The 25,501-nt window shown below is 54.6% G+C and overlaps 1 protein-coding gene across 1 annotated transcript in view; it reads right to left on the bottom strand.

The window, feature by feature from the left end:
* Nucleotides 1-911: 911 nt before the first annotated feature.
* The window catches only part of LOC104514418 (pleckstrin homology domain-containing family G member 4B-like), a gene marked incomplete at both ends in the record, with an annotated part of 58,126 nt that continues 33,536 nt past the window's right edge, over nucleotides 912-25,501 (bottom strand). Inside the window, 15 exons of the mRNA XM_010158096.1 lie at nucleotides 912-1,053; nucleotides 2,173-2,325; nucleotides 2,601-2,681; nucleotides 3,857-3,974; nucleotides 4,336-4,418; nucleotides 16,923-17,119; nucleotides 17,579-17,842; nucleotides 17,928-18,044; nucleotides 18,670-18,847; nucleotides 19,262-19,432; nucleotides 20,317-20,541; nucleotides 20,917-21,006; nucleotides 21,682-21,931; nucleotides 23,333-23,837; nucleotides 23,907-24,282. Coding sequence (XP_010156398.1) covers nucleotides 912-1,053; nucleotides 2,173-2,325; nucleotides 2,601-2,681; nucleotides 3,857-3,974; nucleotides 4,336-4,418; nucleotides 16,923-17,119; nucleotides 17,579-17,842; nucleotides 17,928-18,044; nucleotides 18,670-18,847; nucleotides 19,262-19,432; nucleotides 20,317-20,541; nucleotides 20,917-21,006; nucleotides 21,682-21,931; nucleotides 23,333-23,837; nucleotides 23,907-24,282 — 2,950 coding nt within the window. The remainder of the gene's footprint in view (nucleotides 1,054-2,172; nucleotides 2,326-2,600; nucleotides 2,682-3,856; nucleotides 3,975-4,335; nucleotides 4,419-16,922; nucleotides 17,120-17,578; nucleotides 17,843-17,927; nucleotides 18,045-18,669; nucleotides 18,848-19,261; nucleotides 19,433-20,316; nucleotides 20,542-20,916; nucleotides 21,007-21,681; nucleotides 21,932-23,332; nucleotides 23,838-23,906; nucleotides 24,283-25,501) is intronic.

Below are 25,501 nucleotides of genomic sequence, written 5' to 3'. Positions count from 1 at the left end.
GCCGGTAAGCGCCCAGGGGGCAAGGGTGGTTGGTGTTAGCCCCCCTCTGAGCCGGTCAGCGGGAATTTGGGTCCGTCTGTGCCCCTCAGTGCTCTTTCCGAAATCAAGCTCACTGCTGGGGAGAGGAGAGCAGTGCTTTAACCCTTCGCTGACTGCACTGCCCAGCTGCAAAAATGAGGGGCGAAATTCCCGGGGCAAGGCTGGTTGAGGCAAGTGCTAGCCGCACCCTGGTCCTGGTGCAGACTTGGAGGCTTTGCGAGGGAAGAAGGTTTTGTGAAGAGGTGAGCAGGCCAGGCCCCGCCGGGACTCATCCCCTGCCTGCGCACGGCATCGGTTGGGATGGAGCAAAGGGGGTACGCGGGTCAGGACAGCCCTGAGGGGACCTGTGGGTGCTGACATGATACTGGGAAATCAAGACCAGGAAGGGGATTTCTGCCTGGTTTTAAGCTTGCATGTGGCAAGAGCAGCAGCTCTGGCACCCCCGTGTCCAGCGGCAGAGCACAGCAGTCGGGAGCAGCAGTACTTCCTCCCCCAGCTGCTCACCCCGGTGCTGGGGGCCTCAGCAGCTCGGCATCCATGGTTTGTGAGCCTGCAAGGAGGGTGGACGGGTCCTGGCTTGGAGTTACCTCCCTAAGCTCAGCTAGAAGCAAGGGGAGCTGAGCTGCTCAGGTGATGGAGCCAGCGCAGGGACTGCAGGCTCTCCCCTGCACAGCCAGCTCAGCTGAGCCTTACCATCAGCCCGTTGCTCCTCTTCTGAATCCTCAACGGAAGCAGCTGCTTTGCAGCCTGCGAAGCCGTGGCCGAGGTCAGGTGGCAGCCAGACCACACGCTGCCAAACTGCCCAGCCTAGAAGTGCTCCTTACCTGCTCCAGCTCCTCCTCAAGTTCTCCATGCCTTGCTCCACAGCTTACGCAGGACTTTGCCCTTCCGACCTTCTCCTTGTTCCCAAGGAGGCAGCTCCTGCGCCTGGGGACAGGGCTGGGTGGTGAGGATAGTGATGGCCAGGCCACCCCGGCCAGGCTGGTTGGCACCGCCGGGTCCGGTATCTCGGTCCTGCCAAAGCAGCCCCGGGAGAACGAGGGCAGGTAAAGACCCAGAAGGCTCTAATGGCTCCAAAGTGCCAAAATCGACCTCAAAAGAAATCGCTTCGCTCGAAGTGGTGGGAACAGCTTTGAGACGTTGATTTGGGTCTTCACCACAAGTGGAAAACCTTCCAAGTACGGGTGCAGCGATCTCCTGGGGAGCTGGGGGCTGTGTTGCGTGTGCACGGCTGGCCCCGGTCGTCCGTGCAGGAGGGTGTGAAGGGCCATTCGAAAAGGCAGCTGCGGGATCTGCATTACGGACACGTCGCACAGCCGCTCCGCGTGGCAGAAGCCAGGTGGAGACACGACCTCGCCGGGAGGTAAGTGCAAGGGATACGGCCTTTAAACATCCGTCTTGGTGACTAATGCGGGCAGGAAGGTGGAGTGTGGTTGGGGCTGGAACACCGGACAGACAAGGAGAGGTCAAGTTGGGGTGCTCAGCCCTAGAGAAGACCATAACCTGAAGGAACTTGCACGGGACCAGCAGCTCCAGCTGATTTCCCAGTGAGGCTTGAAGTGGTGCCACAGGCTGCTGAGACAGCGGAGACCATAAAATATTAGTTTGCAGAACTATTTTCTGTGATGAAAAGTGACACAGCCCAAACAAAAGGGCTTGCAGCCACTTCCCCTCCGCTGACGTCTTTGCTCTGGCCAAGCATTTGCTCCGAGGTTGGCTCCACACCAGCTCCAGACTGACATTTTGCAGCCAGCGTGTAATTCCCTCACGCCGGAGGAGCCAGCAGGCGGAAGGTGTCTCAGCCAGTATTTATGTTGTTTGCATTGATCCAAGCCCCAGACACAGAGCTTTTTTTTTCCTCCTTTCCATTTCTTCCCCTTGGCCGCACTCCGGCCCCGCTCTGCAGCGGAGGAGCACTCCGGACCTCGCACCCCACCCTGCTGCTGCAAGCGCTCACCTGCTCCACCGTTTCGGACAAACCCAGACCATCACACAGGTTGATCTCCCAGCGTGCCGGGAAGACGTGGAGCTCAGCTGAGCACTGATGGCAACTTTAGCTGCAAAATGGGTTTTCTGCCCACAGTGTCACTTCCCTAGAGAGTTTCTAAAACCATTGCGGGGTCAGGTCTGTACCGAATGAAGCATTTCACACGTTGGCAGCGAGCGGTGCACCTGGGACTCGGGACCTGGCTCCTCCGAGAGGTCATTTTTCTCTGGGATGAGTGGTTTGGCCAGAGACACCAATGACAACTGAGCAGCCTGTTCCTCAAGGACGTGGATTCTTTCCTAGAAAAACGAGAGAGCAGATGCCAATCAGCCCAGCAAGGTCTTCCCCTTTCTGTCCCTGTGTAGGAGCACCGGGAAGGGCTCAGAGATGTTGTTAATCCAAAAGCCTTCTCCCTCCACGAGCATCCTTCCATGGAGTGTATTGTGCTGGTACAGTCCTTGGTGTCAGGCCAGGCAAAACAGCTTCCCTTCCGACTCGTACCTGCGCTGCCTGCCTCAGTACTTTTCCATTTCGCTGCTAGTCTGATGGACAGCGCTTCCCAAAAGACACAGACCTGGCGGTAAATCGTGCTCAGGCAAGATTCAGAGAGCAGCTTGTAGCCCGGAGGGTCGGGCACCTTGTCGTATGTGTACGTCTAAACCCGGGACTAGAAAGTCAAACCCCTGCGATACTGGTTTGACTGCGAACGTTACGTGCTCCGTTGCCGGCTGTGTGTTGCCAGCGCCGTGCTGGAATATTGATTCAGGACCATTGTAGAGGGAATTCAATTAACTGAATTACCTTCTTCCCAGCACGGCATGGTTTCAGATAAGATTTTATTATGCAGGAGCCATCCCCGCTTTTCATTAATGTAATAACTGCGGCGAGAAGCGTAAGGGTGCAGGGGAAGATAGGAGGGGCAAGACGCTGAGAAGAGAAAGCAAGGATTAGCTTCACCGGCTGTGATTACAGCATGAGATTCTGTACAAGATAAAACCCAGCACCAGTATTTCATGTGGATTTTCTTCCCTGTGCAGCAGACAATCACGTAACTGCTCTGAACCGCCGCACTGACTGGAGCCGCGCGTGGTTCCGTCTAGCGGGGATGACGTCTCCGGTGGGTGCGTTTTTCAGCTGGAAGAGGTGTTGGGTGAACAGCGCGGCTGCTCTTCAGTCAGCTGCTGCAGCAGGATGGTTTGTGGGCACTGACGACCTGGGCAAGATTATTGCAGAAAAGAATTTAAACAATGAGCAGCAGCATGAACCTGCTGTAATTCATCAAGATTTTTTCCAATCCCGATACACTGGTAATTCAAAATCTCATGAAAACAGTTGGTACGCCAAGCGCTCTGTTCGTAGCTCAGAGCTCTGCATTTCAAGCTGACTACAGCCACAGCTACGATCCGTTTTAAGCTTTCACGCGTAGCTGGCTCACGCTGGTGAACGACTGAGAGAAGCCATTCCGAGATCGATAGCGTGTGCCGAGACAGCTGGAAGCACACCAGCGCCGTGCTACGATTGCAAGAGGCAGGTCCTGTCTCTCTCGTTTTGACCTGAGATACTTCTTCTATAAAAAGCAGTTTCCTCAGACCCAGAATATTCCTGACTTCCCGCTCACCGAACTGGCATTTTCCTCTCTTGGCTTGGAAGCCCGTAACCGGTTCCAGCCTTCTGAAGCGTACAGCGTGCGCTAACGATCACCAAAATAGCTCACTGGTGTGTCCAAGCCCTGAATTCATCCGTTTGCCACCGGCGCAGGGGTGGTACAAGAAGTGTGTGTGACAGGGCCGGAGGAGTTCCGCTGGGACCCAGGCAGGCTGTCTACCCTACCTGCAGCAGCCCATGCCTCTGGCTGTCCTGAAAGAGACCCCCAGGCTCCTGAAGTCTGGAAAGTTGTTCCACTTCCAGTCTTAGAAATTCCACCTGGGAACTCAGCTGGTCGTTTTTTCTGAAGGAGACACAGGGAGAAGGTTGAGCAAAATCAGCAAAACTCATTTTGCACAATGAGCTTTCAAGTGCTGCTGCACTGAACATCTTTCTGGGAGGCAGGGCTGTCTGAGAGGCAAGAGGGGCTGCGGGATTGCTGAGCCAGAGCAGCAATGTGAGGGGCTGTGGACCATCCTTTGTTACCCAAAGTCTTTAGAACTCAGGGCTGTAGGAGTGGCTAAAGCCCACCCGGCAGTTCAGTGTCACCATCCTGACCCTGCAGCGCCCAGGGCGCCGAACCGCGTGGCCTCTGCTCTGGGGTGGGTCACAGGAGATGCTCGAGCCTCCCCGGCCACCAAACCTGTGAGGCTACCTCAGATTACATCGCTCCTGTGACCTTTATACCGCCGATGAAGCGCGCCAGAGAAATGGGGATGAAGGTTTGGGCCGCTGTCAGTTTGTCTGTCTGAGGGCAAGGACAGATTGAAAATACTCGACAATGACATTCATTTTGTAGGAAAACGTGTTTTGGTCCTTCAGCAGTCCGGGTGTCCACCCTGTGACGTTGCAGGTGCCTTTTTACGCCACAGTGATCTCACTCGTGCTGCGCAGGGACTCGAAGCCCCCAGCCAAGGCAGATACGGCCGCGCTGGCCCTGGCCTCGTGCGTGCGTGGTTGCATCACGTCACTCCTCGTGAGCCTCGTAAAGCCACATCAGCCACCTTCACGTGATGCCCAGCAGGCCACAGACGAATCCTTCCGTTTTGCCCTGCTCTCGGTGGGTGTTTGATCTCCTGAGACGCGATAACTTGGAGCAGCCGCCTGATCCGTCGCCTCCTGCAAGGTGGACGCTGACACACGGCTCTCCGCCAGCTCTTCGCCAGCCGCTGCAGCAGATAATCCGTCTGTGATGAGACAGGGCAACACAGAACGTAACAAAATCCCCAAAATCACAAAGGGTCACAAACGTTGAGAGACACAACTCACTTTTCCACAGTTTTGCCGGTGTCTGGTGGGTCCCTGGCAGCCTTTCCAGCGGCGCCGGCGAGCCCTCTGAAGAGTGCACAGTGTCGATGGGGGTGACGTGGTGTGAGTTCAAGCGAACCCGTGTGTCGCTGCTTTGAAGTGTGTGTTTAAAACACACTTCTAAAGAAAAAAAAAAAACCATCTGCACAGGCGGGCAAAAATAATGAAACCTAAGCAAACCGTAAAAGCTGAAACACCAAAAGACATTCAAGCCTTTTGGCAGGGAGCTTCGGTGATGTCAGAAAACAAATCTAAACAGAAATGTTTCTATGGATTTGGTTTTTTTTTCTGAGACCTAATTGGAAACACATTTTTAGTGTTGGATTTAAACATTTCCCTGCAGCATCTGCAACGCTATCCCTGCATTATGCATCTTTGTCTCCAGCATCGAGGACGAGGCTATAGAGCAGGGGAGGAAATATCAAAATATCAATGCACTTTTTTATTTAATGCTGACCGTGTCCCCAGAGAAAGCTTAAAAATATTAATGAGCACTCCTATACCATTATCTAAAGCCCGTGTTAAAATATTTTTGTTAAAAAACCTAAAAATCCTGAATGTTATCAATGATTAGCCAAGTAACGAGCTGTCATATTGCAGATTTCCTTGGCTTTTTTTTATTCCTCGGGTCTTGCTTCTCACCTGTTTCCTATTTGATGGAAGAAGACAACACAAACAGCATCTAATTAACAACATCTGTCACATTACCATTGTGTTAATTGACTTCTAAGAGAAACTGTGGCCATGCCCCTTCCTCTGGGGCTTTGAGAAGCTCAGCCCTTGCAGTGGGATGGTTCCAGCCCTCGTTGGGATCCTCGTTTGGGAGTTTCCTGGTCCTGTCACGGAGGTCACAAAACCCTGGAGTGCAGGTAAAATAGATCCTGAAGTACCTCACGGTGAAGGCTTCTAAAGCCAGGAAAAGGGTTGTAATTGCGATTCGTTAATCATGCTCTCACAGCATCTGCTCTGGCTTTACACCCACCTCTGTGGGGACAGGTAACCTTGTCCTTGTGTGCCCACCATCACCCCAAGCCCCTCTGCTGTCCGTGACTCCCCTACCCCAACCTCGGGACTGCTGTCACCCGCCCCCCAGCTTTGTCACCCTCATCACACCCGGCTGTCCCCCGTGGGACTCTTGCCTGTCACCTCACGGTGCCGCCACGTTGGGACTGGCCTGGGGGCCTCCGGCCTGCTGAGGCGAGGCAGCAGAGATCGGGATGACCCTCTCCCAGGCCCAGGTGTCTATTGTGGGAGCCTGGAAGAAGCCTCCCTCTCTCCCCAAGGAAAGCCGGCAGCGTGTGTTTCACAGCTGGAAAAATGGAAAAAACCCTGTAGCAACCCCCTCCACCAAAGCGGAGCATTTTGTGCTGCTTTGAGTCAGGCTAGCACAAGGCCTGTGGGGATGGAGGGGCACCAGGCATGGCTGGGAGCAGGGGTGGAAGGGGGTGACCCCCTTCTGCGCAGGGCTGGGCTGCCAGCTCCGTGCTGATGCCCACGAATTGGCAGCCTGAGCCAAGCGAATTGCCTGATGCGCGTCCGGAAGCAGTTTCCTTGGAGCAGTGGTACCAGCGGGTGGGTTTTGGCGGTGCTGGGCTCTCCTCCCTGCCACACCCAATTGGGAATGAACCTTAGAAATAGCAAGATTTTAGTACCTTGTTGGTTTTATTTTAATAATTTTCATCTTTCTTGCTTGAACAGTTTTTGTGGTTTGTGGGTGGGTTTTTTCGTGTGTGTTGCATTCAAATATTTAATTTGTTTTGAAACTGCTGGGTAGTGTCAGTGTTGAGAAGTTGATGACGCGGTATCTATGAAAAAGTCGCAGCTAAGCACACTTTGAGGGGAATGTAACTGTAGTTCTCCACAGCAGCACCTGCGTCGTGTCCGTTTTGACTACGAGCTCTCTCCAGAAACTACAAACTTCGATTCTTGCATTCACTGGGGATGGGTTTTTCCCCGTCCTTTTCCGGATTTCCTTTTGACTCCCTGTTCTGTAGCCACTGGTATGAGAAATAGCCTAAAAGCATTCCAGACATCAGGGACCCTCTTCCACCACCTTTGCTTACTGCCTGCAGGAAAGGCGTTGGTCATTGTCAGCACAAACTCTGTTCCCTTGGCTTTGGAGGTTTGCTGCCGTGGCAAAGGCAGGCAGGCTTTTTGTGCTTTCAGGCTGGAATTGACTTTTCTGTCCATTTTAGCAGCCCACAGGCTAATCCATATGTCAGCGTGATACAAGAACATGAAAAAATCGGCTACAGGCCGTAACTGTGTGTTCTTGTCCCGCTTCAGGTGAATTTTCTCTCGGTTTAGCTGACAGCCACCTAGGTGCTTACTAAGCATCCTTCCACCGTGGTGCGTTGTTTTTTTTCCTGTCTTGTCAAGAGGATTGTGCCCCACATAGTGATAAATATCTGCACCTTAAAATAGCAACTGACTGCACAGAACGGCGTCTGTCGGCACACAGGTTGCGTGGGGCGGTGTAGGGCATTTGTTTCCCGTTTGTTCTTTTTATTTTAACGTTTCAGGACGGCGTTTGTCATTTTTCACTTGCTCTTCTATGTGACAAACTCAGCGTAAATGTAGACCAGGCCGTTCCAGGAGTTAACCGTGAGTCCTACACCGTGTGACACTTCGCAGTTTGCCGAGTTGTCAAGACCCGCGACCACAAACGCAGATTAATTAAGGAATGTGCACACGCAAGTGAATGGGAAGGTAATGCTCTAGGTCATTTCCCCCATTTTTTTGTCAAGCTACCACAGAATGGAAACTAAAATGCAAAGTCCAATGGAGTTTTTAAATAAAATGACTCATTTTTTCAGAGTTTACACGTTCATTCTTGCCTCTTGATAATTATTGCCTCTAAGATTATTTATTGACCAACATGGTTTTGTATTTAGGCATGTATTTTTTTGAGGCAATAATGAAGATCATTACATGCAGATTTCAAAATTATCTTTTTTTCAGCTCTGCTGAATGGAACTTATTATATGAGCAAGCATTCATTTTGCAGCTGACACCCTTTTTACAGGCAAAGTGGGATATTCCGTGTGGGTTTTCCGTAATATTTTTTTCATTCTTAGATAATACTGTCTGTAGAAGAGTGTCAAGGATTTTGTGGCTATAACTTTCTCGATGCTTACGGTAGGTACCCAGACAAACAGCTTCCACATTCAACCCATCAGAGTACAGAAAATGTTACAAATTTCACGCTTGACCTTTCTGTAAGAGCTCATTCAAAAGTCATTACTTTTTTATTGTAATTGTTTTATTTGTAATTGCAGTATTCTTTACTGTAATCACTGTGTAGTTTCGCGTTGTACCAGGGAAGCTTGAGCCCATACTGCCTGGCTGGATGAAACGTGTGTTTTCAGAGAAGAGTTTGGGTTGGAAGTGACCTTTAAAGGTCATCTGGTCCACCCCCCCTGAGATGCGCAGGGACATGAATATTTGCATTTCCTCTAAGTTTAATCTAAACCCCACATTTCTTTTGGAATGTGAATGCCTGTGGGTACAAGCTTTTCTGAAGCCACAGGAAGATGCTTTAGAATGTTAGCTGAGACAACAAATGCCAGCAGAGAGCAGAGACTGTGAAACAAGATTTCTTGCAAACGCTTCCATTTCAAAGCAGAATGAGCAGCATTGCCTGAATACAACTAGTCAGTGACCTACACCTACTTCTGGGGACTGTTACCAGACAGAAGTGACCCACAGGTCCCTCTGACTGTGTTTTCCACAGACGTACCGTTACCCCCTTGCTTTATTAACTGGCTGTTGTGGGTGACTGAGCATTGGAGTAGTAACTTGAGGTTGTAGGTGAAACGCAGACAAGTCCACGCTGGATTTAGGGAGTACTACTCATGGTTTTGGATAATTTCACGTGCTGCACTTGTCAGTCTTATTCATGACCGAGCTAATTAGCCAAATCCAGTTCCTTCAAGCTCAGGGAGTCCAAGGTACTTTCACCTGAACATGTTCTGCGTAAAAGAAACCTGGCTGTCTTTAACTCTCGCTTTCTGATGTCGACTTTTCTTGCAACTCTTGCTATTAAACCAAGGCATCTATTTCTGACTTCCAGCCCAAGTGCATTTATAGCCACATCCTACTCTTGCCAAAACTGACCTTAAATGCTGTTCCCACTATGGTTTGCCCCCTCTTCTCCCCCAGCGCATTTATGGAAAGATCACGACACTTTCTATCAACCTTTATTGTGGGTTTGGTTTTTTAACAAAAATTAACACGTTTCTCTAACCTAGTGATTTTTCTTATTGCCTATCCCCACTTCCCCACACTCATGGAATTTAGGTCAGAAGAGGTCTCTGGAGCTATTTGAGTCCGGGTCCCTGCTCAGAGTAGGTCGGGTTGCTCAGGACCTTGCCAAGGAAAACCTTGACTATCTCCAAGGATGGAGATCCTGCAGCCTTTCTGGACTCCTGCTTCTTATTTTGTAGTAGTGACCTCACTTCCAGTTTACTCCACCCTCAAGGTCCTCTGAGTCTTTCTGTAGGGGCCGATGATCCTCCCTGTTCACCAGAGTAAGGTGAAGGGGCTGACGTTCAAAGTATTCTTCCCTGCCCCGTGCAAAGAGCGCAGGTCAGGAAAGAACCGTAGAATCACAGAACGGTTTGGGTTGGAAGGGACCTTAAAGACCATCCAGTCCCAACCCCCGGCCGTGTGCAGGGACCCCTTCCAGCAGGCCAGGTTGCTCGTGCGTCCGGCCGCCTTGCTGCTGTCACTTCCCACCTGGGGCGGTGGGCGGCAGCGCGGGCGCCCCGTGCTGCTGGGAGGGCACACCCTGCCTTGCCTTTTGCTCGCCGTTGCGTAGGAGCGCTGGACAAAGCCCCAGAGTTCCAGCCCTGTGTGCGTCGAGTACGCTCTATTGTTTCGCTGGTTCAAAGGATTATGGTTTGCAATATTTTGATGTAAAATCCTGTATCGTATTAACTTGGTGCCTAGGACAAAGGAATTACTACTTGCAGTTACTGAGTTGTTGCCTTTCCCTTCGTTACTCCAGCTCTAGATGCAGACAGGACAGCGTCCCGCTCCAGTGTCGGGGAAGGTTTTGCTACAATCCCGAGAGCGAGATTAAGACACAAATGAGGACAAAGGCCGAATACCCATAACAACTTTTACTGGAGAACTGTCATGATAGGATAGAGTAGAATAAAAGGCTGAAACTTAGTGAACATTTGGGGTAGATTTGCAATAGTCACCCCCGTGGATCCGCAGTGTCCCAGGGGTTCACGTCTCTCGGTCTCCTGGGCAGTGGGCGATCGCACGGGGTTTGTCTCGACAGGCCTTTTTATCTCTTGTTCAGGGTCCCAGTGCCCAGTGAAATTTTGGCACGACCCCACCAGCGAGGGTTATGCACATACCTACTGCAGGCGGCTCCAGCTCCGCTACTCACGCGCTGTCCCCTCGCCCGCCGGCACGATTCGGCGGTACGTGCCTTGACAGGATGCGGTCTCAAGCCGGGGGTCTCCGCGGCCGTGCTGTAGCTGCTGTCTTGCTGTAGCTAAGCGATCTCTGAGCCAACCCTTCCGCCGTTCAGTCCCTTACAGACGGCAGGCGTAGCCCTGTGCCCGCTGCACCAGGTCATGGAAGTTTACGTAGGAAGTAACGGGTGTGAAACGTGCCGACAGGCCCTGCTGAAGGTAGGGACCATGAACGGGCTGGGACTGCCTTCACGTGAAACGTCCCCATCTGTGGCATTGTAACTCCTGTCTGCAATCTGTGTTTCTAGTCATAAGAATTGTTAGAATGGGTTTGGCGCAAAAACTTGGAATTATCAGAACTCCCCGTGTAGGCTGGGAATTTTACACTAAGAGAAAGATGTTCAAATACCTGAGGGAAATAAATCTTTGACTTCCTGAGAAAATACTTTCTGGGCTAAAAATGTAAGTAGTTTGGCCAATGATAGCAGTAGGGTTGATGGAGCTGGTTTAGTTCTTTCCCCAAGGAAGGAAAAATCCCATTTGGATTTCTCTCCCCCTGTAACAAACACCAGAAATCTGGGCTTACTGTATTTTTATTTCTGTAGTACCCAGCGCTGCCATCAAATAACGAGAGTCTGCTGGATCCCAAACGGTCCAAGCCTTCTAATCCATGGAGATGGGCAGATGTTTTGGTATGTTCACACTTTTTCCAAGACTTGGGAAGTTATTTTTGGCAGCTGAATTTAAGTAAGCTGAGGAAATTCATGCGTTTCTCTCATGGCATCAGACGGCTGTAGGGGCAGCGAGCACAGGGCTCTGTCTTCTGGTTTTCCCAGGAATATTACTCAAAAGAATTAAGACTTTTACTCCCAGTCCTGAAGGAAACCGTTCTATCTAAACACAAATTGCTGGGATTTGGAGAGTGTTGGGAGACATGATTTTGTTTTGGTGTGCATGCCTGTATCTCAATGGTCGATATGCCGACACCTGTACTGCAGGGTGTAGCACCAACTGGGAGAAGGAAAATGTTTTTATTGTTGCATCCCTCTTCAGATATTTTGTCCTTTTTTTTTTTTTATTTAATATGGTAGGATCCACTAAATCTGGCTAGTCCAGCAGAAAAATACTCCACCTGCCCCCTCTACTGGTGTCTCCGCTCTAATGCTGAGAACCATCCAAAACCACCGTGGTCACTCCTCTTCCGTACACATTCCAATCTTTAGCTCTCCCAGCTCTATCCAACACCAGAAAGGAAGATGAGGTGGTGTTTTGCTCGCCCCTGGGATTGCCCAGAACGGATCCTTCGGTGCTACGGCTTCGCGTAGCAGTTTCCCTGGGTCTGCTGGGGTGTTCTGCGCGCGGCAGCGAAGGCCTGCCTGGCAGCCGAAGGTTCCTTCGGTCTCGTCACGCTCTTGCGCGCTGGATGGTTTCTAGTGGGCAGAGTATCTGCCCTACAGCCCCCCAGCTGGCGTGGGCGCTTGTGGCTGTTTCCACGAGGAGCGTGTGTTTTCCTCCCTTTCCACAAAGTCAGCAGAAACGTTACACCAGGGACCCCCGTGATGCAACCGCTGATGCTTCCACGTCTGCCGGCCCAGGCCTGGGAAGCCCGACGTCAGGCGGTGCCGTTACGCACGCCAGCGAACTACGCGGGTCCGGGAATGCTCCTGGTGCCTTGGCTGCTAGTGATCTCCAGCCCCAGGAACAGCCGAGTGCCCAAACTGCACCAGAGAATGGGTGGAGAGGGTGTGATCGGGCAGGGCCGAGCGCAGGCTAACAGCAGAGATAATCATGGTCTAGGGCTGGAAGTATTTCAGGAAATGGTGGGTTTCCTGGTCAGCCCATTAAACCCCTGAGCCCTCTTTAGGGGATTCCCTATGGAAAACGCCATGATGAGTTTTCCACAGGAAAAAAAGTCTCATGAGCGTTGCAGAGCAGAGTAGCCTTCCTGCTTCTCAAAAATCAGCTTTTATCATCAACACCCAGGGTTAATTAAAGAGAAAAAAAGGTGGGAAGGGGCAGAGATTTCTCCCTTTATTAGTAGTAGGGAAATAGCTGGGAAAAACTCCTGAACACAGGAAGTTTCACAAGGATTCAGAGGGGTGCTGCTCACCACCTCTGGATTAGGAGCTCACTTGGTTTGGCTGCACCTTGTCAAAAATAGTCTGATTCAGGATTCCTGACGTAAAATTCTGACTCCGTGGCAGTCAGGGCCAGGAAATGGTAAAACACTTATTGATTTCAGTAAAACCAGAATTTTTTTCTCATGGCTTGGATGCCAGATGGAAGAAAAACTGGTTTGGGTACTTCTCAGCAGGTGAAATGACAGGCTGTGCGTCTGTCTGCGAGAAGCCATTACCGTGTATTCGGAAAAGTTGGTTCCTGAGTGACTTTACAGTGAAGTTCACAGCCTGGAGAGAAGGGCCCCTCTTACCACGCAGCGGAGGAGCACCAGCTGCCTTCTTTCCCAGCAGCACCGCATCGCTCTGACGCGTACAGGGAAATAAGAAATTCTCGTCTTTCCATCTGACCCAGCAGCGTTTCCCCTTGGAAAGGAGCACAACTTCCTCATCTCACTCTGAAACGCAGCCGCTGGAGGATGCACAAGTCTTCAGGGCTGTGTTTTCCATCGGTAACCAAGGAAAAAGACAACCGAGGTACCCCCGAAGTGCCGACACCGCTGGAAAGCGCTGCGCGGAGGCACCCGGCGGAGCAGAGACGGCCCCATCTGTCACCTCTGGCTTTGCCATGCCACAGCTGCTTTCTGCAGCCCCGCTGGAGAATCAGCTGGCTCTGACCCCGATCCCCTCGCTGTCTGCCTGCACGGCCACACCGGATTTCCACCCGTGACCAGCCATCACCTCGCTCCAGACTGGGGCTGCAGAGAAGGTGCTGTGCTCACACGACTCCCTGGATTCGAAAAACGCCCTGGGCTAAAGCTCATCCTCTGCCTGGGGCCGCTTTTATCCAAGACGGGCCACAGAATCCCTTCTTTCTGCTAACCTGTCGCTAATAATATTATTCTCATTTTTCCAGGGCCACAACCAGAAGCCTGGAGCAGTTACCTCCAGTTTTACTTCAAGCACGTTGTGCAGACGCGGCCCTTGGCCATTCCCGTTTGAAAACCCCTGCAGCTCTGGGCAGGAGAGCGGACCCTCCCAGACCCCCTCGCTTTCACCCCGTCTAACCACCTGATTAAATCACAGCAGCGCTTCCATCTCCCACCAGCATTCCGAGCGAACACCTCGATGCCGCAGGGAGAAGCGCTCTTTCTCAACGCTCGCCTGTTCCCTCTCCTGCAGCCCGGGTTCCCATCTGGAAATCAAGGGAGGAGGCAAACAAGATTCACGTAAAGAAAATAACCTTTATTAGACCAATCAATCCAACCCTGAAAAAACAGCGTCAGGTAAACATCAGTAAAGGTTTTTCCAGCAACGCAGAAACCTCTGAAACTGAGCGATGGAGGAAGTCTCGCGTTCCTCGTGTTGTATCAGCAAATGCTCTCCCCCTGCGACAGGAGCTGTTGTCTCCTCAGCCCAACCCCTTGCCTTAACCCCGCAGTCAGCCTCTCAGACCACCCCCGCGCAGCCGCTCCCGCGCTTTCCTACGAGGGCGTCGGAACTCTGCTCTCTCGGCCCTCTGAACAAAGAGCGAGGTTTGAGAAACATCCAGCTTAGGAAAAATAACCACGAGTGGGAATAGAGGCCTTTCCAAACCTGAGGGAAGACTGTTTTAGACGTGGAGGGTAACTGGGCGGCTGTGGGGTGTAGCGACACAGCACTAGGCTGTGGGGGGCCGGGCAGCTCCCCCAGCTCTCGCAGAGTAAGTTACGGTCTGGGGGAGCCCAGTTCTAGCACTTCATCGACCAGGGGTGAGCAGCAGCTCGCAACAAGTAACTGCGGTCGCGAAAAATGCCGATTCTCCTTCCTACGAGCACGGACTGTGCGACCGGAACCTGACCCGACAGGGAGAGAGACTTACCCCTGGGACAGCAGCTACGCGGGGTGAGTTAGAGCCTTGGCTCCCCTCTGCTCCGGAGCCCCTGCACTGCCTCGGGCTGGGGTCTTTCCCCTCTCCCAGGGAAGGGTTTACACGCATGGTTAGTGCTGGAAGGGAGAGCGGAGGAGCTGGCAGGTGGTTAAGACAGAGACAAGCTCAGCGCTGAGGCACTGGAAGAATCATCTGAGGAAACAGTTCACTGTAACAATGAAATTGCTTTTATTAAAACAGAAGTGTTAAGCCAAGAAAATAAATTATTGCTATGATAGACATATTTAGAACAGGAGGAAGGACGTTAAATCTTGGGCTCCAGGTCCATATAACCCTGAAACACGTTACACTACTTGTCTTAAATACCTCGGTTTCTCTTCACGCCCTTCCAAAACCTTTATAAAATGTGCAGCTTACAGAACAAACAGTAACAGAGTCACTTGTAACAAAAATCTGTACAGCTCGTAGCTTTAAAAATACCTTTTTTTTTTTTTTTTTGTCTTTCAAACTGCTATGTTACTTATTTCTCATAAATATAGGGCTACAAGTTCTGAACACCCAAGGTCCCATCCAAGGCCAAAGCTCTAAGGTGGAGTTGACAGAAACCTGCTTGGGACTTTCCCCCCTGGCAGAGGTCAGGGCTGGGGCTGTTCGAAAGAGCCTAATTATGTGTCAAAAATCTATCTTCGTGGGTGAAGACTGTCTCCTCCTGCTGGTCAGAGGCCTGGGGTCTTCAGGGAGTTTGACATGGCAATCAAACCTGGAACACAGCACCGGGCAAGGGGTTAGAGCGGCTGCACCCCCACGGGGTGGCTGGACCTACAGGTCCCTCTGTCCCGGCCAGCAGCAATTTGGCAAAATGCTTTGACCCCCCTCCCGTTTGTCAGGGCTGCGTTTTGGTGGGGAAAGAGCGTTTTACGCCAAGGGCCTCGCAGAAGCGCAGCTGAGGGCCTGCAAAGAGAGGGGTCTCTGCACTGCAGGACCTGCCCAGGGGTCACGTGCTGCTGGCCCGGTGGCAGCGGGGCCAGCAAACCCCGCTGCTTCTGTGGCCACCGCAAAGGTCTTGCCCGTGACCCCCCTGGGATTTAAATGTTCCCCTCAGCTGGTTGCGTTGAGCCGGTGATAAACTCCCGCAGGTCACAAGCCGCAGGCCTGTGTAACACCCCAAGGTGCCAAACCTACGAGCCATCCCCCTCCCCGCGCCTCGACAGCCAAAGCCCTGATCTCCCGCGCTCACACCCCTCGGCTGCCTGGGAAAAAGGGAGGCTCCATCCTAAGGACAGAGAGGGAAGAGCTGAGCCAGATGCTGGCCAGTCCGAGCGGGGCCTGACAGGACATTCCCAGTACGGCCACCCACACAGGAGCCCGGCGTGGGCACAGAGCTCATCCCTCCTCAGAAAACAGCGATTTCCTCACGCACACGGCATCCTCCAGCCACCAGAACCTACGGGGCAGCGCTGGCAGCTCCCTCAGCACATCCTGACCAGGACCTGGCAGGATCCTCTGCCTGATGCTGCACAGTTTCCTTGGGATGTTCAAAGGAAACTGGGGGAGACACCCAGCTTTGGGAGAACGCTGTGGAGAGGGACTAACGAAGAACAGGATTTCGGCAAACAGCCACGAGGAGATTAGTGGTTAGACAGCTGGGCAGAGGCTGGAGGAAAGCGGCTCATCTGAACTCTGCTGACCAGGCAGTGCTCTACTGCCCAAAAGTGATTTGCCTGTTTTGCTCCTTCAAACCTGGAGGCCCCAGACCGACTGTTTAAGGCAACAGCTCTGTGGGAGCTGGGCTCTCCAACCAGGTGAATTGTAGCCTCACACCGGCCAGCAATGCGGGTGGAAAACTTCTCATGGAGAAGCAGAAGGTGAGGTTCTCCTGACACACCTGACCAGCACTCAGAGCGGCTGGAAAATCCCCTTCAGGGGCTACTTACAACAACTCCGCTTCCTTAGGCGGTAAACGCGTGCAGAGAGGCTCACACTACTGTCGAGGGACTTATGGTGACCTGGCCTGCTTTCTGCAGAGGAGAGAAGCCGGCATTAGTACGGGGTTAGAGCACAACAGCACCTGGACACAATCCGGTGGGAAGGGAAGCAGCTGACAACTCTCAGGAACGTAAGAGGAGACACACTGACATTGCAGAGCAACAGGGTCCCGCTCCTCCACCTCACTGCTCCCCAAAAAAGGCCCAAACCTCCCAGGAAAGGGAGCCTGGCAGCTGAGCTCCTCCCGTCCCAAGAGGTTACACATGTACCCCAGCCCACCACAGCACTAAAGCTCCTGCGCGTCGTCTCCAGCACTGCAGGTCATTCCCTGCCCGTCTCCTCGGGGCTGGGACACCGCAGGGGAGGCTCCCACAGAGAGGGGGCTTCCGGCTGCCCCGGGGAGGTGAGTCTCACTCCTCTACAGCGACTCCCAGCCCAAAAGCAGCATCTTCGGAGCCCCCGTGAGAGGCAGTGGCTTGAACCGGGGAGGTGGCTGCAGGAACCGGCAGAGCCAAGAGCGTTTTGCGGCTGCACGCACTTACTGCGGAAATGTACTGGCTGTTTGCGAACCGGGGCTTCTCCTCCACGGCAGAGCGGTGCTGGGAGCCCAGGGGCACGTAGTGGGGGGAGCCCAGGTCTTCGCAGAAGCTTTCTTGCGGGATGCTGGAGACACAGCCGCTGTCGGAGCCGCTGGAGCCACTGCCCGACATGCAGTGCGATGATTCCGAGCTCTCTGTTGCTGGGGGAAGAGAGGAAGGTCAATGTGATGATCAGGAATTTGCCCCACATGACCTGTGCCGCGTACGCTTGGTCACGTATCTGTTTGCAGAGGCACTGGCCACACGAGCCCGCAGACAAGCCACGCTCCCACCTGGGCTTCTTTAGAGCCATAAGCAACACAATAACCCAAGGAGCTGGAGATTGCACAGACAGGGCAGGGAAGTTGACGCCGGAGACGCCACAGGACCAGGCTGGAGAGAGCGCGCACGCAGGCAGAGACACGAGCACTGCTCTCCCAGGCCTCGCGGCACCAAGCCCACCCTGCGAAAGCTGAGCCAGAGCTGGCCTGGAAGGGCAGGGCCCTCCTTGCCCCCATTTGGCTACAGAGCAGGCACCGCCACGGCCCCAGTGAGCCTGGCGTGATGGTGCAGGAGGGCTCAGCCCGGGGCACGTTGCGGCGCGGCGGGGTCCTACGTACTCAGCGATGGCTGGCTGCTCGTCTCGTGCTCCAGCTCATCTTCCTCGATGCAGGTGCCGATGTCAAAGGGGCGGCTGGGGGCCAGGACGCCCGGCAGCAGCGTCTGGTCCAGGTACATGTGGAGGTTGAGGGGCCCCAGCAAGGAGGAGGAGGAAGGGCTGTACGCAGCAGGGCTGCTGCCCGCGGAGAGCTGCGTCTGCGTCCTCTTGTACGGGTTGGAATGGTCAAAGAGAGACACCGCGATTGATGCTCTGGTCCTGGCACCTGCCAAAAGACACAGCGGAAGGCCCTGAGCACCAGTCCTGCCCAGCTCACGGGGAGCAAGGTGGCAGGCCCGGCTGGCACGTACCTCGGCCTTTCATGATGTAATCAATAGCACGGTCATTGATAGCTGCCTCGCTGGGTTTGATATCCAGGAAGGGCTTGTTGCCCACACCCATGGAGACCATCTCCTGCATACGGATTTCTGGAGAGGAAGAGATCCCCCCCCGCCACACGGTGAGGTTTCTCCAGCCCACCCCTCAAGCGTGACGCAGCCCCCTGCAGAGCACTCCTACGCCAGGCTGCTCCCGACCTGCTGAGATCAGATCTGTTCTCCCCGTGCTCCCCAGTCCCGAACAGTCTCCACAGACAAGCAATCATGCCCTGCTCTGGCCGAGCAGCTCAATGCCATGCTGCCTGCAAGAGTCCTGCCAAGCGGGGTGCCTGGGGTGGAAAGGAGGGACTCAGCCAGACAGCTGCCACTCCAGAAGTGGCCTAGACCGAGGGGAGAAGCATGAGCTTCGCAGGAGCCCAGGCCACGCTCACAGGGCAGGAAGCCCTGTCCTAGGATCTCCCGTTTCTCCCACAGGGTCCAAGTAGATGTCTACAGTCCCACAGAGCTTGGACTGGCTGCATTCCCTAGGGATGAGGGGCAGGAAAAGGATGTGTCCAGCCAAGCCCAGCGCATGCTCCTGAGGCCGCATGCTGGCACGCAGGTGCTCGCTGCACAGAGCTGCCTGGTAACAGGCTCCAAACCTACTCAGGACAGCATGAGCCGAACAGGGCTCCCGCACCTTCTGCGGCACAGCCGCCCCGGGAAGGAATCACACCTTTATTGCGGGCTGCCTGCTGCCACAGGATCTTGGCAATGTCACTGGTCCAGGCCTGCTTAGTCTCGGCTGAGCTGGCCTGGAGGATGTAGGTGTCGCTGGACTTCCGCCTTCGGAACCAGATCTCGAAGCGCAGGCCACTGTCACCAGAGTTCTCCGTCAGACCGATGTCTGCAGTCTGCCAGAAAAAGAAAGGGCAAAGCATCAGCTGGGGCTGCACCAGGAGCAGAAAGAGCACGCTCTGCCTGCATCCCCAGCTCGGCAGACCCCATGGGAAGGAGCAGGCGTGATCTGGACACAGCCGAGCAGAGACAGCCCAGGCGACTCCAGTGCTTCATCCAGAGTCAGCAGCACCTCCCTGCCATGCACACACTGCCTGTCCCTCAGAAGACCTCGGTCCCACATCTCCCAACATGGAGGGAGCCCATGTGAAGCATTCCCTTCTGGCTTCACTGGGAGGCCTGGAGAAAGCACAGCAGTGAGACAGCTCTTCTGAAGGTGCTCCTGCTCCGCATTTCAGAGCCATGTGCCCGCAGGGAAACCAGCCGTGGATAACCTCTGACACAAGAGGGAGCTGCAGGCCTGCCCTTACCTTGAAGGAGCGCTTGTAGATATACACATCAAAGCCACCCTCGATCCTCTTGGGCTTGCTGAACAGGATCAGGTCCTCAAAGAGGAAGACGTGTCGCTGGCACTTCCTACGGCCCAGCCAGATGGTGAACTCGTCCTGCCGCACCAGCTGCCCCTGCTCCTTCAGGTTCACCTGGACACGGGGAAGAGCCTGGTAAGATCCCAGCAGGATCAGCTCCAGGCCTGACATGGTGAGCAGGTTCCCCCCACACGGCTGTGGCCCAGGAGCTGAAAAAGTGGCAGCTGTCATGCTAGGAGGGCTCTCGAAGGGGTAGGGCTGTGTGGCACTGCCAGAGGCCACATCAGGCCAAAACAAGGTGCCCAGAGCTCAGGGGAGAGCTATACCTCTCTCCCAGGCACCGATGACCCTCTGCAGATCTGTGACAAACCTCTGGGGTGGCAACTAAAGGCAGCAGCCAGAGCTCTCTCGGGGAAAAGAGGAAAGGAGTCCCATCAAACTACCAGGAGCACATCTATGTCAGAAGGCCAGTCCCTCAGTTCTTCCTTTCCCAGATCCATCTTTCTCCATCCTGAGCACTGTGGTTTCTCCCCCTCCAGTGCTGCACTTTGCAGGACTCCCCTTCAAGTCTCTCCTAGCTGATTTTATCTTACCCCTGGCATCAGCATCAGTCTGATTTCCTTCTTGTAAACCGCTTGAGCCTCGTATCACCAGCTCAGAAGAGATGCAGGGGCTTGAGGCAGCCTGCGGGACACCCCCATCTGCGAGGACTGCCAGGCTGCTGCACGTCACCAGTAAGCGCCTGGGAGCTTGTCTGTGACAAGCAGCTCACCCAGCTCCAGTAGCAGCACCCAGGCTGTCTGTCCCAGCAGATCAAGGATACTTCCGAGCCCTGCCGTGCTCCAGCAGTCCCACCACGCTGTGCTGGCACACAGCACCCTAATCCCTGGGAATCTGGGGGTGGGGGGTCTCACCGTATAATCCAGAGACCCCAGTTTTAGAGAAAGGGAAGAAGTGTGGCTCTGCCCACCCAGGCAGGGGAGGACACTGGAACGTACGTCACAGTCGCGGATGGCATCCATGGCCAGCAGGTCATTTCCATGCCGGAGCTGGAACTTCACCATCTCCTCAGCCGCACGGAGGTAGCCCAGCTCCTGCTCCTGTGCCTCGCTGCACTCCTTGATCAGGTCTTTCAGGAGCAGGGCGTATTTGCTCATCCGCTGGATGGGTTTCAGCAGGTAGGAGGCCAGGTCCATCTTATCCCCAAGCTGCACCTGCTTGAGCTGCAAAACGCGGCAAAGAATGAAGGCAGCAGCTTCCCGCAGAGAGCCCCGCGGCAAAGGCCCTGGAATGAAGGCAGCAGCTTCCCGTGGAGAGTCCCGCAGCCCCAGACAGGCCCTGGCACCCGCAGGTCTCCAGACTGGGACACCCTGCTCGCTCTGCAGGGGAAAGCGAGGCTGCAGTACCAACACTGCTGCGTGCTGGGCTCCTTCCCAAAGCACTCAGCAGATCTCTGCCCCTGTCCTCCCTACACACTTGAGCTACGCCAGGAAAGCAGAGCTAGAGCCCACCGTGCCTCAAGCAGGAGTGCTGGGCTTGTTTAAGCGGATCGGTGACCCAACACCAAGAGCCATCGTGATGTAGGCAGTGGAATTTACCTTGAAGAAGGTATTCCCGTGGCTGGCCAGCAGCGAGTCTGACTTTGGCTTGTTCTTGCTGTACAATGCATACATCCCAAACTGGTCTTTCTGCAAAAGAGAACCCGTGTGAGGCCAACGCGCATCCAGGACAGAGTGACAGCCGTGCCTGGGGCTGGTTACTCCAGAACTCCTACCTCTCACAGGCTGCACCACAGCCTCCTACAGCATCAGGAACAACTTTGCTTCAAGTTCATTAAGAGTCAGGGAATGTTCTTGTCTTCCCACTCCTAGAGCAGCTAGGACTTTTGAATCCACTGTCCTGTTTCCCCTTGCCCCTTACATACCCCAACAGACACTGTTCACCTGGCAGCAGCAATGCATGGGGCAGAGCTTAAGGCCGATGCCCCACGTTTCTCCCCAGCAGCTCCTTTCAGCAGCAGGTCTGTAACCCTCTGCACTGACACCACAGAGACAACAGGACAAAGGATGCAGACAGGCTCTGAAGAGACATTCTGCTTCCCTAGCAGTGTCTCTTGGCAGCAAAGAACACCAGGAAAGGCAAAGAGCATCTGCTGCTGGCTGGGCTCAGCCTCGCAGAGCCATCCCAGTTCAACCTAGCAGTGGAGCTGGCAGGGGACAAGCCAACCCAGCACAGGGTAGCCCTCCCACTCCCAAAGAGCCACAGCCCACCAGCACACAGGAGAATGCGTGGACAGTGCTGGGCACAGGAGCCAAGCACGTGTCTGGAGCAGCCCGAACCCGGGGAAGGTGCTGATGCCTTACGTGTCGGAGGAAGCAGTGGCTGACCCGCAGCGGGTGGTTGCAGCAGCTCTCGAGCTCTCGCAGGAAATACTGGCTGTGGAAGTCATAGAGTTTTTCCAGGTTCCCAAAAATGACGCTGCGCTTCCCACGCAGGTCCTGGGGGAGGTCGAGGCGCTCCATCTCAGGGAAGTAGCTATCGATGATGTAGCAAAGTGACCTCACATATTCCCGCTCCGTGGTTACCATCTCATCAATGATGTGCCGCAGCTTGCTGCAACAGGAAATACTCAGGCTTGAAGGGACCTGGATGCAGTCAGAGTGCCCACAAAGTACTGGGCTGTCCCTCGGAAAGCTCTCCCACAGACCCCCCCGGGGGAGAGGAGATGATCCCCTAGCATCATCCAAGCCCAGGGCACAGCTGTCTACGACGGCCCTGACCCTGAGCACTGACAAAGTTCCTGGCTGACCCAAGCCTGCTGACTGGATGCAGGGGGTGACATTTCCCTGGGAGAACACAAATTCTGGACCCAGGCACTAAGGGGCACAAATCTCTTCACTGAGCAGCAGTTCCCAGCACGGGTTGCTCTGCACGTCTTGGAAAGGCTCGCTCCTAGGTACTAGAGTTTTCCAGTGCGAGGCAGTGCAGCACCAAACATAACTACTCCAGGCTGCCTGCCTCCCCCGCCTCTCAGCTTCTGCCAGCCGGCTCCTGCCTGTTCAGAGGCCGACCAGCGGGACCGCCTGCCCATGGACGGGGGCTGCTGTGTCCTCCCTTGAGAAGCAAAGTAGTCAGCCTCTATCTGCTGCTGCTCATCCCCTGCCACATGCTGGGCTACCAGAGGCCCCTTCAGAGGATTTAGCTGTGCCCATCCATCCCATCCAGACGAGAAGCAGTGAGGAAGCTCCGTGGTACCCCTGCAACCAGCACTAGTTTCTCACTTCTACCACTATTTTTTTTTTTGTGGGTTTTTAAAAATCTCTTCCAATGAGAGCACCCAGAAGACCTGCCTGGTGACTCCCTTTTAGAGCAGCTCCTATCCCTGGGCTCCCCATATCCCAGGCACCCTGCAGTACAACACAGTGAAGTTGAGCTCCTCGAGAACAGGGAAGGGAAAGAAAAGAACAAAAGCCAGCTGCAGGTCACTCAAACAGAGCCCCCAGCCCCAAAGGGCAAATACAAACACCCTCTTACCTGTGAGGCAGCTGTCACAGGGTACTGAAGTGCCCCCTGGCAGTCTGGGTACAGCCTCCCCAAAAGTGGGGGTGTGAGGCACTAGGCTTTTGATCTCCCGCTGCACCCCTACGACTGGTTTGCTAGGTGCAAGCGCTACATTTCTGCGAACCCTTGCCCCCTAAGGCCAGCAACATTCCGGGACTCCCTCTCCTGCCTGGGAGCTGCTCTTCCCCTCCGAGGCAGGAACCACACTGTGGGGGAAGAGCAAGAGACCCCATTTCCCTGCCTTCCCCAACAGCAGGTGCGAGGCTGCACGGGGACATGCCCGTGGGCCCGCTGAATGCCACACACGCATGTGCAGGGAAGCTGGAGCTCTACCTCTCCAACATCTGTCCTGTTCCCACTGGAAAGTAACTGCCACTGCCCAGCTCTTCGCATCATTGCTGGCTGCCTCCTCACTACCCCAAGAGTGCAGCACCGAGTGTCGGAGTCACTCACCTGCCCCAGCTCTTGGCGTCTGACACGGAGAGGCAGCCCCTCTGGCCCTCCAGCAGACAGTCTGCAGCCCAGGTGTGAGCCGGTTGCTGCCGCAGCGCAAAAGTCCTGTCCACCAACTCAGTACTGCTCACCTCCAGCCCCTTAATAAAGACGCCGGTGTTGCCGTACCTGGCCGGCTCGCTCAGTGTCCTCTGGCAGCCTGACCACAGGCTCTCACCGCAAGGGAGGTCAAAGCTTTGGGCCTTGCGGAGCATCCTCCTGGGAGGCGGCTTCCCAGAGGCCGGAGTGGAGGTGCAGGATGGCTTCACCTCCAAGGTTTCTAGTATGCTCTCCAGGTTTGGCTTTTCTTCAGGCAGCTTTGGAGACTTGGAGGCCGCACTGGCAAAGGAAACTCTGCTGGAGTGAGAAGCAGGGCTGAGAGCAGCTTGGCAGGCGAGTTCTTCCCCAGCACTGACATCGCCGGGGCAGCTCAGGGAGTGTGAGGGAGCCTTCTCCTTAGCCCACCCTGAAGAGCGGCCGGGCCTGTTGCAGCAATGGGAAGCACTGCAAGTCCTGTCCCAGTGGGACCCGGAGCTGGCCCCCTCGGAGTGCCTGCGCTGAGAGAGACCGCCAGCCTCGCTGCCCGCCCGGGGCTGCTCCCCCGCAGCTGGTTTGCGGTCGGACAGCAGAGACCTCCTTGTTCTCAAGGCTGCTTCCAGTTTCTTTTCAAAAACCAGCTTGGTCTCCTGGCATTTGGACCACGCGAATTTCCACTGCTTGAGTCCCTTGTCACTCTTCAGCTCACACGCCAGCTCCTTCATCTCCTGGAAACGGGCATCGCTGATATCCGGGTGCTGCCCCTTGTAACTCTCCAGGCACTTAATCACACCCGTGCAGTGCTCGGCGGAGCTGCAGTCCTCCATGCTGATGCAGGCAAGGTGTCGCATCCCTTCCAAGGCCCACTCGTATGCCTGTAGAGAGCGAGAACAAAAGGCAAGAGCCAGTCAGAGGGATTCGGGGAAGAATAACCCTAATTCGGTGCCTAAAGTGCAAAGACAAGAGAAAGGATTAGTGTGTGGCCACCACAGCTCCTCCAGTGTGAGAGGAGGGGGGGCTGCTATTGTCAATGGGGCTTAACAACTCTGCAAAACAAACAGCTCCTTATGCAGAGGGTTTCAGCTGCGCTGGCTGCTCCACTACAGCTCCACCTCCCCGCCAGGTCCCTGTGACGCTGGGCACCCAACACTGCTGGTCGCTTTGTCTTCTCTGGGCAGGGGGGCCCCAGGGCAAGCTGTTGCCAAAACTGTAGGAATTCACACCTTGGCGTGGCCCAGCTCCATATAAAACCTGGGACTCACCCTCCTCCTTTGCCCAGCCATTCTCATCACTACCAAGCAGGACAAGGTCAAGGGGCCGTGGGTAAGCTGCAAAGAACGGGATTGATACTCCCCTTGCTGCTTCCTGGGAGCCAACAGCACAGAGTGGCCTGGAGCTGGGCTCTGTGGATCAGCCCGAGTGCTCTGACCCATCCTTGCAGCAAGCAGGAATCCGAGACCACGCAAGCCCAGTTGCAGCTTGTGTGTTTTCCATGCCTGTTGGCACCCGAGCGGGGTGCTGTGCCCTGCCTGCTTGGCCCTGCTTGCTACTGCATTGCATGCTGGTGCCAGTTGAATATCGAGCTCAGCAGTTTATTTCTAATACTGCACGAATGCTGGAAGCAGTTTCATGGGGTTTAACTCTAACAGCGGTGCTTGTGCTGGCCTTGCTAAAACAGCTCTGCTGTATCGGTTGAACAAGGGGAGCAGGACAAAACGTGGTCCAACGTGACAGACGCAAGGTCAGAGTGCCGTACTGCCATGGCAGGAAAGGGGGAAGGACCGTGCACCGAGACCTGCCTGTCATTGATGAAAGTGAGAGGAAAAGCAAGTATGGGAATTACTCAGGCTCATAAGATGCTACTTTTTCAGGGATGATGACAAGGAGGTTTAAGTATGGAGTGAGTAAGACGTGACCAGCTGCCATAGGCCTGGCCAGGAAACTCTGCTGCTCATCAGTGAAAACAGAGTTGTTTTGCTAAAGGAGATGCATGAGGCAGGCAAACATTCAGGCCAGGCCTGCCTGGCACCTTCACCAACTGCCCTAGACCTGCGGATGTGCAGAAGCACCACAGGCTGCCCTTGAAGTGACCCT

This window comes from Eurypyga helias, unplaced genomic scaffold (assembly GCF_000690775.1).
Source record: "Eurypyga helias isolate BGI_N326 unplaced genomic scaffold, ASM69077v1 scaffold24430, whole genome shotgun sequence".
Lineage (NCBI taxonomy): Eukaryota > Metazoa > Chordata > Aves > Eurypygiformes > Eurypygidae > Eurypyga > Eurypyga helias.
The sequence above is the reverse complement of the archived record's forward strand: the minus strand, read 5'-3'. Positions and strand labels throughout refer to the sequence as shown.